Raw genomic sequence first — 13,306 nt, 5'->3', positions numbered from 1 at the left:
TTTCTCTCCTTTTTTGGCACCTCCTTGGGGGTCTCAAAGATGAAAATTCAAAATATTCTTCAAAATAATGTCTCTTGGAGGCAGCGGGCAACGCCTCTGACAAGGAATTTCCCCTTACCTTGGTGCAATGTTACAAAAATCAAAATGAATAGCAGAAGTGATTCAATGCCAGCAACATTTTCATCTACTTACAGTGCTGTTCCCTGTGATACAACGGTATAAATACGTGGCTGGGACACAGATCTTTCAGAGCTGTCAGCTAAGCGCTGTCGGCTAAGAGCTGTCCAGTAACCCACAGAAGCCGGCTTATCCACCAGGGGGCATTCAGATGTATGTATCCGACTGCACACAGGGAAAGGTCAGAGTCCTTCATCCTCTTTGGATGCAAAAACCACAGAGAACAGATTCAACAGTGAGATGAGAGTCACTTAGGTGGAAGAGGTCTTCTCAAACCAATTGGTCTTTCCCTTAGGGAAAACTGAATTTTCTTGACTTCATTTTCCTGACATCTTAGGTTATTCAAGCGCTTCATTTCATACTCCCTTTCACATCGGATGGCTGAAAAATAAAGACACGAAGCAATCCAACTGACATTTTTTACCAGGCATAGCTTAGTCCAAGATGAATATTTATCACACAGAAAAATCCACATTCTTGAATACTAAACAAGAAGACAGGGCTACATAGATAGGGAGCATGGGTGTGAATGAGCAGATTTAAACACATGTCTAATAATCAAAATAACACACAAAAATTGCAATTTATTAAAGTAGTTCCTACAGAACTTACATTCTGCTGAAGGGAGCAGACCATCCTTAATGGTTTTACATTTTTTGAGGTGTACACAGCTACCAAATGCAATTTCTTCCAAGAAAGGCAACTTGATGTTGGCTAGTTTCGTGTACCACGTCTTTGTGAGTAGTGCAAGTTCCCAGGGTTCCTGTCTGGGGCAAAAATTAACTCAGTCAATAAACATTTATTGATATCAATAACAGGATATAGATAAGACATTTGGATTCTCAGTTCCATTTTCCACTAGAGATTTTGGTTTGCAGAGGAGTATTCAGGATTTTCCAGAGTTACAAATCTAGCCAGGAGAAGTATAATCTTTCAATGTATAAATATTAATACATTGAAAAATAACCATAAATTATAATGATAGGAACTTTAGCTCAAAAAACAGCCTCCATGAAGTCAATCCAATTTTTCCATGTCTTTAAAGAGGATGTAGTTTAAAACTGTAAGCTCCGTCTTTCTTGGTTGATCAAAAATATGATCACATTAGGGAAGGAACAAATGGAATATACTGAATATGGTGCTTGGCATACAGTAAAGCTTTGAGTGTGTGGTCTGATTTTTTTTTAATTTTTTAGAAATATTTATTTATTTGGCTGTGCTGGATCTTAGTTGCAGCATGCAAACTCTTAGTTTTGGCATGTGGGATCTAGTTCTCTGACCAGGAATCAAATCCACACCCCCTGCATTGGGAGCATGGAGTCTTAGCCACTGGACCACCAGGGAAGTCCATGATCTGATTTTAATTTTTACAACACCCAGAGGTAAGACAAGTGAACAAAGACTCAGAAGTTAACTGAGAACCAGAGCTGAGATGTAACCCAGGTGTATTTAGAAGTATCAACAGAATCCTTAGAAAACAGGAGAAAGGAACGAAATCCCAAACTACAGGATTTAAAAATAATCACAATGAAATTTTAATGGATTGTTTCATGCATCCTACTTTGGAAGTTTTAAGTACCAGCTACGTTTCTCAGCTACAGTCAATGTGAATTCATATGTATGAGGAAAGGGGAAAGACCTGCTTTGGTACAGGTAGAAGAAATGAGCTTATTACATACATGCCATCTGTCTTCCTCCACCAACTTCCTTATTACTTTATCATCTAACCTTAAGGAGTGACTTGAAGTCTGCAATTATTATAAATGCACTTGAACAAATACACAAAGATGTATTTACAAGAATCTTCAGTGAAGCATTGCTTATCCCCAAAACCTCACAAAGTAGTCTTAATGTCTACAAAGAAGAGCCAGGCTAAACTGCAGTACACATATGTAATGAAAGAATGAGGCTTATCCTTATCTATGGATTTGGAAAGATGAACAATCAAACAGTTGATGTTTATCTAGCACCTACTACATGCTAGATACTCTTTTAATCAGTTTACATATATAAACACATTGAATTGCCACAGTAATCTATGAAGTAGGCAAGGTGCTATTACACTTATTTTACAGGCTGGGAAGCAGGAGCAGAGAAAAATTTACTCAAGGTCACAAGGCTTGGGTTTGAAATTTTAATGCACGTACAAATATATCTATGTATACCTATATAGAAGTGTGTATATACATATATGTATGCACACATGCATAATACAGGTTTATATAAATGATGTGAATACAGGTGAGACACTGATGGCAATATGGACTAAAAGAACAAAAGTGTTCTAAAATCTAAGACGTAAATACCTAAAATCTACAATTTACTCAAGATCACAAGGCTTGGGTTTGAAATTTCAACTCGGAAAATCAGATTCTAGAATCTATGCTCTTAACCACTAGGCTACACAAGATAAAGCAGGGGAGGGAGTAAAGTTCAGTATAATCCCATGTGCAAAAATGTGTGTGTGTACACATATGGGTACGTATGTGTATCACATACAAGAGACAGAAGTTGTAGGAAAACATAAAACATTTTACCTGAGTGGGATTGGGCAGGTAGTATAGGGATGGGAATGGAGATATGAGAAATAACATTTTTATTCTCCTTTCAAAGCATTTGAAAATAAAAATGTCAAATGGTTTTGATCTTCTAAAATTACTTAACCAAAAAAAAGCCCAAAGTGAAAAACTACCTGAGCAAATGAAAGAATCTGCCTGTAATACAGGAGACCCCAGTTCAATTCCTGGGTCAGGAAGATCCCCTGGACAAGGTAGGCTACACACCCCAATGTTCTTGGACCTCCTGGTGGCTCAGATGGGAAAGAATTGGCGTATAATGCAGGAGACCTGGGTTCGATCCCTGGGTTGGGAAGATCCCCTGGAGGAGTGCATGGAAACCCACTCCAGTATTCTTGCCTGGAGAATCCCATGGACAGAGGTGCCTTAGGAGGCTCCAATCCATGGAGTCGCAAAGTCGGACACGACTGAGTGACAAAGAACACCACTGTATTCCTCTTAATTTAGTTGCTCTTATAAACAGAATGATATCAAATACTTTCTTGTGAGACTGACAGAGAAGACACTGGTTTTGCAGACACTATGCATGATATAAAATGCTATATAGCCAAAACCACAGAATCAGTGAGTCGGACACAACTGAGCGACTGAACTGAACTGATTCATGATACAAAATGCTATATAGTCAAAACCACAGAAACAGTGCTTTAAATCATTCTCCAAATACAGGAATATCTTTGTTATAAAAATTATGCTTGCAACAATGACTGTAGTGGTTATTTGCCTATAGTTCAAGGTCGAAAGTCATACTGAACTAACAGATCCAGAGTGCAATAATGAGTTTTTCCATAACTCTAGTTTTATAACCCCGTGAAATGTCTCCATTTCCTTCTTAGAATATTGTCAAAAAGTAAAATTCAATTGACTCACAATGATAAATATGTCATAGATTGTGGCAGAGGGGTTAAAAAAACAAAAATTTTAAATAAGGTAGCACAACAGTCCTGCAGAGTGAAACTCTCATGTAGTAGCAACCCATGATCACTACGGGTTTACTATTATTTCAGACAACGTACAAGTACCTTACCTACATTACTGCATTTGTATTCCACACCATATGGGTTGGTATTGATCTGTCCATTTCACAGATGTGGAAGCCAAGGCACAGAGAAGTAATTTACTCAAGGCAGCATGGGCAGCCAGGGGCAGAGGCAGGCTTTGAGCCCTGGTTTTCTTTATAGGCTTGGTTTTTTGTTTTTTGGTTTTTTTTGAGCAGAGTTCCTTTTGCTAACAGTGAGTCCTTGTTGGTTATCCATTTTAAATACAGCAGTGTATACATGAAGTATTTCCTAAAGTTCTTAACTATCCCTTCCCCCCTCAATTTCCCCACCCCAGCAACCATAAGTTCATTTTCTAAGTCTGTGAGTCTCTGTTTTGTAAGTAAGTTTATTTCTTTTTAGATTCCATGTATAAGGATAGTCATACACATTTCTCCTCTGTCTGACTTACTTCACTCAGCATGATTCTCTCTAGGTCCATCCATGGTGTTGCAAAAGGCATTATTTCAGTCTTTTTAATGGCTGAGTATATATGGACCACATCTTCTTTATCCATTCCTCTTTCAGTGGATATTTAGATTGTTTCCATGTCTTGGCTATTGTAAACAGTGCTGCAGTGAACACTGAAGTGCACGTATCCTTTCAGATCATGTTTTTCTCCGGCTGTATGCCCAGGAGTCAGACTGCAGGACTATATGGTAGCTCTATTTTTAGTTTTTTTATGGAACCTCCGTACTGTTCTCCACAGTGACTGTACCAATTTACATTTCTAGAGCCCAGTCTTCTTGATTGGAAAGCCCATATTGTCCACTTGTGGTGGTGGTGGTGGTTGTTTAGTCGCCAGGTCGTGTCCGACTCCTGCAACCCCATGGACTGTAGCCTGCCAGGTTCCTCTATCCATGGGATTCTCCAAGCAAGTATACTGGAGTGGGCTGCCATTTCCTTCTCCAGGGGAATCTTCCCAACCCAGGACTCGAACCCTGGTCTCCTGCACTACAGGCAGATTCTTTACTACCCGCCAAATACACAGGATGCAAAACTGACTCTGTACCAGTTAATCAAGTGTTCTGTTAAGATGTATCAGACACCAAGGCATTTTTAGTTAGATTTACACTATCTAAAGAGGTAATTTCAAGGTTGTTGTCAGTAGTAGAAAATGTTGCTTTGGAGTAAGAAAACTCAGACTTCTATCCTTGTCACTTCCTTACTACATGACTGAGGGACTTTGATCATATTACCATTTGAAATTTGTTTTGTTGTAAAAAACCAAGTAAGAATACTTAATAATCCTTATAAAAGCATTTTCCTAAAAAAAAAAAAAAAAAGCATTTTCCTTTTAAAAAATCAGTATCAAAAAAAAAAAATCAGTATCCAGGCACCAGAAAATGCCTCATACAGTACAGTATCTCAGGGGAACATAAGGATGTCCAGTACTTTTATTTAACAAGGACACCCCCCCAACCCTGAGTCAGTGCTTACCTGATAAAAATACTTACACTTTATAACAATTGCAGCGCAAAAGCTTTTCTACTCCATTCTTTCTTTGCAAGCCATAAGCCATGGTGAATTATTACAGTCCGATTTCCTAACACAGGTGCCTGATGTAATGACTCAGATATTCTTGTTCACTTTGCCTGAAATGATTGCAACACACCTAATTAAGATAAAATTTTCACTTGACTATTTTAATATCCAAATAATAAGAAAGATCCAGGAAAAAAAAAAAAAAGTCTGAATCTAAGCACCTCCCTAACCGATGTTCATGAACTGAACCTCTATCTTCTATTTTCCACGAACTCATTTTATCACTTCTTGCCACGTTAGGAGGTAAACAGCATCAGCATTCTGGCCCCGTATTCTGTCCTTGCCTAAAGCCTGCCAAATGGGCTAAAAAACCTCAACACCAAAACGTGTCTCAAACGTGACAGTGTTAAGCCACAAAACACGGGCGGGCACAAGGACTTTCAGTCCTCCATCCGCGAGCCCTCTTAAAGAATGCAGACCTTCGTCCCAGGTTTTCCCTTTTGCAAAAATCTGCGCTTAAAATATGACCCACTTCATGCACCACTCCCATGCCTCCTCCAGCTCAGGCTTCGGGATGGGTGTCCTCCCCGCTGGATGCGCAGATCCCGGGAGGACCCGGGTCCTCCCGAGCCCGGACTGGGGAGGAGAGATGAAGAAGGGAGGGAAGAGGGGATGAAGAGGAGGGAAGAGAGGAGAGCCGGGAAGCGGGAAGGAAGATTGCGGGGAGGGGGCGGGGCCGACCCTCCGCGCGCCATCCCCTCCCACGCCTAGCCCCGCCCCTCCTCCCACCCACGCCACGCACGCGGCGGGCGCGCCCACTCCGCCTAGGCCTCGCGAGAGTGGTGCCCGCGAGAGAACGCCGGCGCCCGATTACCCGCGCTGAGGTGTGGGAGGGTCGCGGGGCCCCCGTGGGTCGAGGGCCGAGCGCGCGCCCGTCTAGTCGCCCATGGCCGCGGGCACCGGCCTCCTTCCTGCTCGCGCCTGGAGGTGCGGGCGGCCCCGCGTCAGGCCAGAGCCTCCATAAAGGGCTTTGTGGTGCCGGCCCCGCCCGCGAGAGGTCCCGTCAGGGCCCCGAGTTCCGCGTCCCACGGCCGACGGCCGGCTCACGCTTGACGGAACCCAGCCCACAGCGGACGAGAGCGCTTGTAAGCGAGGCCTTTACCTGAAGACGACGCTTCTGACCCGGAGGGGGTTGAGTGCAGCCACCTTGGTTTGGGGGCAGTACCCTTTTCATCTTGACAAGCTACTTATGACACAGTGCTAAGTCCTGTCCGACTCTTTGGGGCCCTGTGGACTGTAGCCCATGTGGCTCCTCTGTCCATGGGATTCTCCAGGCAGTAATACTGAAGTAGATTGCCATGCGATCCTCCAGGGGATCTTCTCAACCCAGGGATGGAACCAGCATCTCTTAAATCTCATTGGGAAAAAAAAAAAATCTCCTTCATTGGCAAGCAGGTTCTTTATCACTAGGGCCACCTGGGAAGCCCACTTCTGGTACTAGCTCCTGCCTTAGTTAGAACAGGCTGCTAGGGTTGACACATTGGTAGAGGACCAGGTTGTTAACTAAGGTCACACCCAGATGGGGCAGGGATAGACTACGTTAGAGTTGAAGTGGCCATGATTTCATGGCCTGTTTTCTTTTTATAAATGAACAAATCAAGAGGCAGGGAGAGGATGTGGTCACACTGAGAGAGCTCATTCTGTGATTTCTCCATGTGGGAACCCCCATTTCTTTTATACATGCATAGATTGCTGACAATTGTAGTTATTTTCTGTGTGGCTCACTTTGAACAAATATGGTGGAAGTTAAAGCATGACTTCTGAAACCAGGTCATAAAAGCTGTTGTGGTTTCCTTCTTGTGGTCTCTCTTGGATCACTAACCCTGGAAGAGGTCGGCTGCTTGTTGGAAGGATGCCCAAGCCAACTTATGGAGAAATTCATATGCGGTGGGATGAAAGCCTCTAGCCAACAATTGGTGAGGATCTGAGGCCTCTTAACACCAACCATGTGAGTAAACCATCTTGGGAGCAGGTCCTCCAAGGCTCAGGCAGGCCTTCAGATGACTGTAGCCTCAGATCATGTCTTCACTGAAGTTTCATAGGAGAGCCTAAGCCAGGACCACTTCAAAGTCACTTCAGGATTCCTGGCCCTCAGAAAAAAATGAGATAATAAATCATCATTTTAAGCCACCAACCTTACGGATATCTGTTACAGAGCAATAGATAACGAATGTACCATTAAGTGTCTTAATGTAGAAGGAATATTTTGCGAAGAAGAAAATAGCCATATTTTTACGATTGAGGTTAATGATTTAATTAAAATGAACAGTAAAACACATTATGCTTAACTGACATTTACTGGGCAACTCATATTGCTAAGTCTCTTTAGGCCTATCATGATGGTGGTCCTAGTTGCTAAGTCTTGTCGTACTCTTGAGACCTCATGGATTGTAGCCCACCAGGTTCCTCTGTCCATGGAATTTTCCAGGCAGGAATACTGGAGTGGGTTGTCATTTCCTTCTCCAAGGGATCTTCCCAACCCAGGGATTGAACCCAGGTCTCCTGCATTGCAGGTGGATTCTTTACCAGCTGATCCACAAGGGTATTGGATAAGCCTTCACTAATTTCAACTCCTCCAAAAAGTTGTTGTTCCTTTTCATTTAAATTGGTTAAGGGAGCATTGCCGCCATCTAGTGATAAAATACAAGGAGGACTGTAAAGGAGACAATCCTAACAGGGACTTCCGTGGTGTTGCAGTGGTTAAGGCTTTTGCATTTCCAATGCAGAGGGCACAGGGTTCAATCCCTGGTTGGGGAACTGAGATCTCACTTGGTGTGGCCGAAAAAAATCATAACACAAAAACATTATTAGTGTGGTAACATTAACTATGTTTTGGTTACTGTTCTAGGTACTTCATATGTGTGTGCATGCATTCGAAGTCGCTTCAGTTGTGTCTAACTCTTTTTTCGACCCTGTGGACTGTAGCCCACCAGGCTCCTTTTTCCATGGGATTCTCCAGGCAAGAATACTGTAGTGAATTGCCGTGCCCTCCTCCAGGGAATCTTTCCAACCCAGGGATCAAACCAAAGTCTCTTAAGTCTCCTGCATTGGCAGACAGATTCTTTACCACTAGCACCACCTAGGAAGCACCAGGTACTTCATATACTTTATTTCAGTTAACTATCACAATAGATGCTATAGTTTAGTGATGTGATTTTCCAGCTATTGAGAAGATGAAATAGGTACCTCAAGCAGGTCACAGGGTTTGACCCAAGACTATCTGATTCTGGTTTTCTGCTCTCTCTACTACACTATACATTCTCCCAGGATTGTAACTAGAGCAAGGCTTCCCTGGTGGCTCAGATGGTAAAGAATCTGCCTGCAATGCAGGAGACGTGGGTTCGATCGCTAGGTCTGGAAGATCCCCTGGAGGAGGGAATGGTTACCCACTCCAGTATTCTTGCCTGGGAAATCCCATAGACAGAGGAGCCTCATGGGGGACTACAGCCCATGGGGTTGCAAAGAATCAGACACAACTGAGTGACTAACACTTTAGCGTGTATACTTGTAAATATTTTTGCAACTGCCCTTTTCAAAGACAGTTAATTTCTCATCATATATATAGTATGTGTGTGTATATATATCCCTGCTACTTTCAAGGAGCAATGTTTTGTTTCTTTTAACTTAATATGTAAATCACAGATGCAGCCTACACTTTTTTCATGCTACATCCAAAACTTCTCAAGGAATGATACCAATTCGAATGATAAAGTAATTCATCTGAAAAACTTTAAAATCACCAAAGAACTTAACAGCACTGAAAACCCTATATGTACTTCTTTACTTGCTCTTCAGTTGCTCAGTTGTGTTGGACTCCTTCACAACACCACCAAGCTACTCTGTCCATGGGATTTTCTGGGCAAGATTACTAGAGTGGGTTGCCATTTTCTCCTTCAGGGGATCTTCCTGACCCAGGGATCAAACCCATTATCTCCTGCATTGCAGGTGGATTCTTTACTGCTGAGCCACCAGGGAGCCTTCTATACCAGCACCTTCCTAATTCTCTCACTTCTCTGTCCACTCCTTCCCATGTTTCCCTCTTTCTTCCTCCCCTGAAGTTTGTGTGTGCCCGTCATTCAGATGCTCTTCTTCTGTTTGTTCTATCCCAGCACTCTCAGTGGCTGTACTCTCACTAATGTAATTATCACTTCTCTTCGGATAGGCCCCACATCTGATTCTCTAGCCAGCTTTACCTTCTTCCTGAATTCATATCCTGCATTTCCACTGGTTTGTGGGATCTTCCTACCTGAATATCCTGTCCAGTTGAAAATTTCAGCATATCCAAAATGTAATCCATCACCTACTCACTCAACCATCTCTTTTGCTTCTACTTCTAGGAATGGTGATGCCCTGTGAGTGTCCCATGAGTCACACTTAAAGTATTGAACCAATTTAAAGCATACTGTTGGGAAGCTACTCCACGCCAGCCAACATTCTTGGCCATCTTCCATGACACTGGGTCCTCACAGGTTAGGAGGGAAGAAGACAGTAGTTTCCCTAGTGCAGTATAGCAGGGAAAGAGTTTCCAGGGTTACAAAATGACTTGCTTACAGTTTAACGACTAGTAAGTTGCAGAGCCAGACTTAACCCAGGTCAGTTAAGTTTCACTCCTGACCTCCTTTGAGTTCTCCAGGTCACCTGCCTTGACTGTGTCCCTTTGTCCGTAAGATTTTCAATGCATGCTTACAACATTAACTACCCACTCATTTTATTTGAAGTCAACGGATTATGTTTCTGTACCTTAAACACATAATTTTCTGACCAAAACAAAGAACAAGAGCCTCAACTAGGGTCCAGGCTTCTCTGCTCTGCTTAGAGGCAGAAGTTACAATTTCCTAGGTACCCAGTTCTCCTGTTCTTTAGGAGGCAAAACATCAGAATGCATTATCCTGATCCAAGACTGTGAGACATGATTCACAGACTAGGATTCTCCCCAGGACAAAATCTGGAGCCGCAGGGATCCCTGACTGGCTTTAGGAGGGCACCACAGACTGCACCAGCCACGTAGCTGTGGACACCAGGGGACCTCAGTGGCACTTGAATGCCTCCACTGCACAAGCATACGGCATTTGTCGTAGGAGCAGGAAGAAAGTCTTTCTTTACTCAGCATAATAAATGAGGTCTTTGGGCTGTTACAGGATCATCCTATTAAGTTCTAATTAAAAGGTTCATCTGCTTCAGTCCAATTGACATTGCAACTTTATGCTAATTTATGATGTCACTTTAAATAAAGTAGGGGACTTCCTGGTGGCACAGTGGATAAGAATCCACCTGCCAATGCAGGGGACACGAGTTCGATCCCTGGTCCAGAAAGATTCCACATGCTGCAGAGCTACTAAGCCCACATGCTGCAACTCCGGAAGCCGCCCGAGCTCTGGGACTCACAGGCTGCACCTGCTGAGCCTGTGTGCCGCAGCTCCTGACGTCTGCGTGTCTAGAGTGTGTGCCCTGAAACGTGAGAAGCCACCGCGATGAGAACCCCATGAATCGCAAGGAAGAGTAATCCCTGCTCGCCACAACTAGAGAAAGCCTGCACGAGCAACAAAGACCCAGCACAACCAAAATAAATTAAAAAATTATTTTTAAAAAAGAACTCTGTCTTTAAAAAAAAAAAAAAAAAAGGAAAGTAGAAGCAATCAGAAAATAACAGATGAGATCTCTATTCATTAAATATTAAAATGATTCATATTTGGTTGATTTTTCAAACATAAATCTGATCAATTGAGCTTTCCTGAGTAGGTGTGCTCTGATAGAAAGGGTCTAACTAGGAATCCAGAACACTTGGATTATAGACTTCATAAATATGAATGATTCTAAGCCTGTGTGTCATTTGTGAAACTAAAAATCTCAGAAATATTTTTATGACTGATTCCATGAATTTGTCTAAATCCTTCACATAAATGTTACAGTGCTAAATCCTTGATAACTTAGTAAAGGACAATAATTTACCTATTTTATATTTTGGTATATTTTTGTAAAGAATAAAAGGACATAAATTTTGCTTGTCCTAAAACTTTCGAAGATTTATATCCCCAGGTTTACCATATCCATAAACTTTTTGATTCATTTCAGTGATTCATATTTCATTCTAAGTTCTAATTCAATTAAATTTAAGCCAATTTAACACATTTATTGAGCACTTTCTGTATGCATAGTTCTGTGATCGGCCCCTGCAGTCTAAACCATGTCCTCCCTTTCCTTCCTCCTCTAAATGTGTAAGAAAAGCTCTCTTTTCCCTTCAGGATTTAAGTTGATTATGGAACGTATACATTCTCAGCTTGGAGAAATATGGAAAAATTATTGCCTGTCTCTGTCAGCTGTGAAAGTTGTCTTGAAACAAGATTCCTTTTTTAGGCCAGAATCTAAAATTAGAATGCATATAAGCCCCCAAAAGCAATAAATATCAAATTACTTAAATTCTGGATTTAAAAAAAAAGATTATTTCAAAGAGTAGAATGTCTGACACTTGCTGAAGCACTGATTCCTAATGTTAAACTGGTTTGTGAATATCGCTCTTTGATTTTTTGTTTTCCATTTGAACCATAAGACAAATTCTTTTTAAAAAAAAACTTTAAGGGATAATTTACAAATATAATTGGATATATTTAAGGTGTACAAAGTGATGATTTTGATATGCATATACATTATAAAATGATTGCCAAGATCAAGATAATTAACATACCCATCACCTAACAGTTAACTGTGTGTGTGACTGTGTGGTGAGAATGCTGAAGATCTAGTCAGCAACTTTCAAGTATACAATTCTGTATTACTAACTATAGCCACCAATTCTTATATTTTTTTATTGAAGTATAGTTAAATTACAATGTTGGGTTCGTTACTGCTGTCCAGCAAACAGATTCAGTTGTACATGCATATATATTTTTAAAAATACTCTTTTCCATTATAGTTTGTCATAGGATATTGAATACAGTTCTGTATGTTACACAGTAAGACCTTGAGGTTTATCCATTCTATAGATAATAGCTTACATCTGCTAACCACAACATCCCACTCCAACCTCCTCCCCACCCAACTTCAGCCACCACTCTGTTCTCTATGTCAGAAGTCACCAATTAATTCTTAATTGTTTCTCAGCTCCCATTTCTACTTTCAGGGTACCATCAGTAAATCAAAGGACACCCCCTGCAGCTCATTAGTAGGCATTGCAACCTAACATGCTTTTAATTTTTAAGGTTTATTTCATATATACTGTATATTTGAGAAAGGAAATAACAGAGGTAGAATAATGCTAGAACAAACTCAAATTTTATGCAAAAGTTAAGCAAATTCTCTCAAACATATATAAGTAACTTTATAGTTTCCTCAAATACCTAAAATAAGTATTCTATTCTAAATCTCAGGAATTGGCAATGTTCAGAATAATACTTCTTATTCCAGGGAGTGCTTTATATTTTGTAAGTTGTGAGTCTTTCAAAGAAGACTTGAAACTCCATAGCAGAGTGACAATAAATTTATAGTAACTTTTATAAGAGCCAATGTTGACCTTAAAACTCTAGCCAAAATGTATGTAGAGGTGGCAGAATTCTAAAATGATCCCTGTAATGGGCTGAATTATATTCCTCCCAAATTTATATGTTGAAGTTCTAACACCTAGTACCTTAGAGTGACTGTATTTAGAGAGAGGGCCTTTAAAAAGATGATTACAGTAAAATGTGATTTGGATCACCCCTAATCCCATGTGACCAGTATCCTTATAAGAAGAGCATATGAGGACATAGACATGCACAGAGCCTGTGTGGACACAGGGAGGAGAAGATGGCCACCTTTAAGCAAAGGAGAAAAAGCTCAGAAGGAAACCAACCCTGCTGATAGCTTGATCTCAGAATTCTAGCTTTTAGAAATGGCAAGAAAGTAAATTTCTGTTCCTTAAGCCACATAAGCTGTGATGCTTTATTATGGCAGACCTAGCAAACCCATACAGCTCCCAGAGTTCTCACCTACCTATGT

General features: G+C 41.3%; 1 protein-coding gene across 1 annotated transcript; it reads right to left on the bottom strand.

The window, feature by feature from the left end:
- Positions 1 to 424: 424 nt before the first annotated feature.
- Positions 425 to 5,935, bottom strand: C22H4orf36 (chromosome 22 C4orf36 homolog). The gene is made up of 4 exons (XM_065913981.1): positions 5,808 to 5,935; positions 5,248 to 5,385; positions 790 to 944; positions 425 to 558 (listed from the first exon to the last, which is right to left on the bottom strand). The coding sequence occupies exons 2-4, from the start codon at positions 5,310 to 5,312 to the stop codon at positions 425 to 427; spliced, it is 354 nt and encodes a 117-aa protein (XP_065770053.1). The 5' UTR covers positions 5,313 to 5,385; positions 5,808 to 5,935.
- Positions 5,936 to 13,306: the final 7,371 nt, after the last annotated feature.

Source organism: Muntiacus reevesi, chromosome 22 (assembly GCF_963930625.1).
Source record: "Muntiacus reevesi chromosome 22, mMunRee1.1, whole genome shotgun sequence".
Classification (NCBI taxonomy): domain Eukaryota; kingdom Metazoa; phylum Chordata; class Mammalia; order Artiodactyla; family Cervidae; genus Muntiacus; species Muntiacus reevesi.
This window is presented reverse-complemented; position numbering and strand designations above follow the sequence as displayed.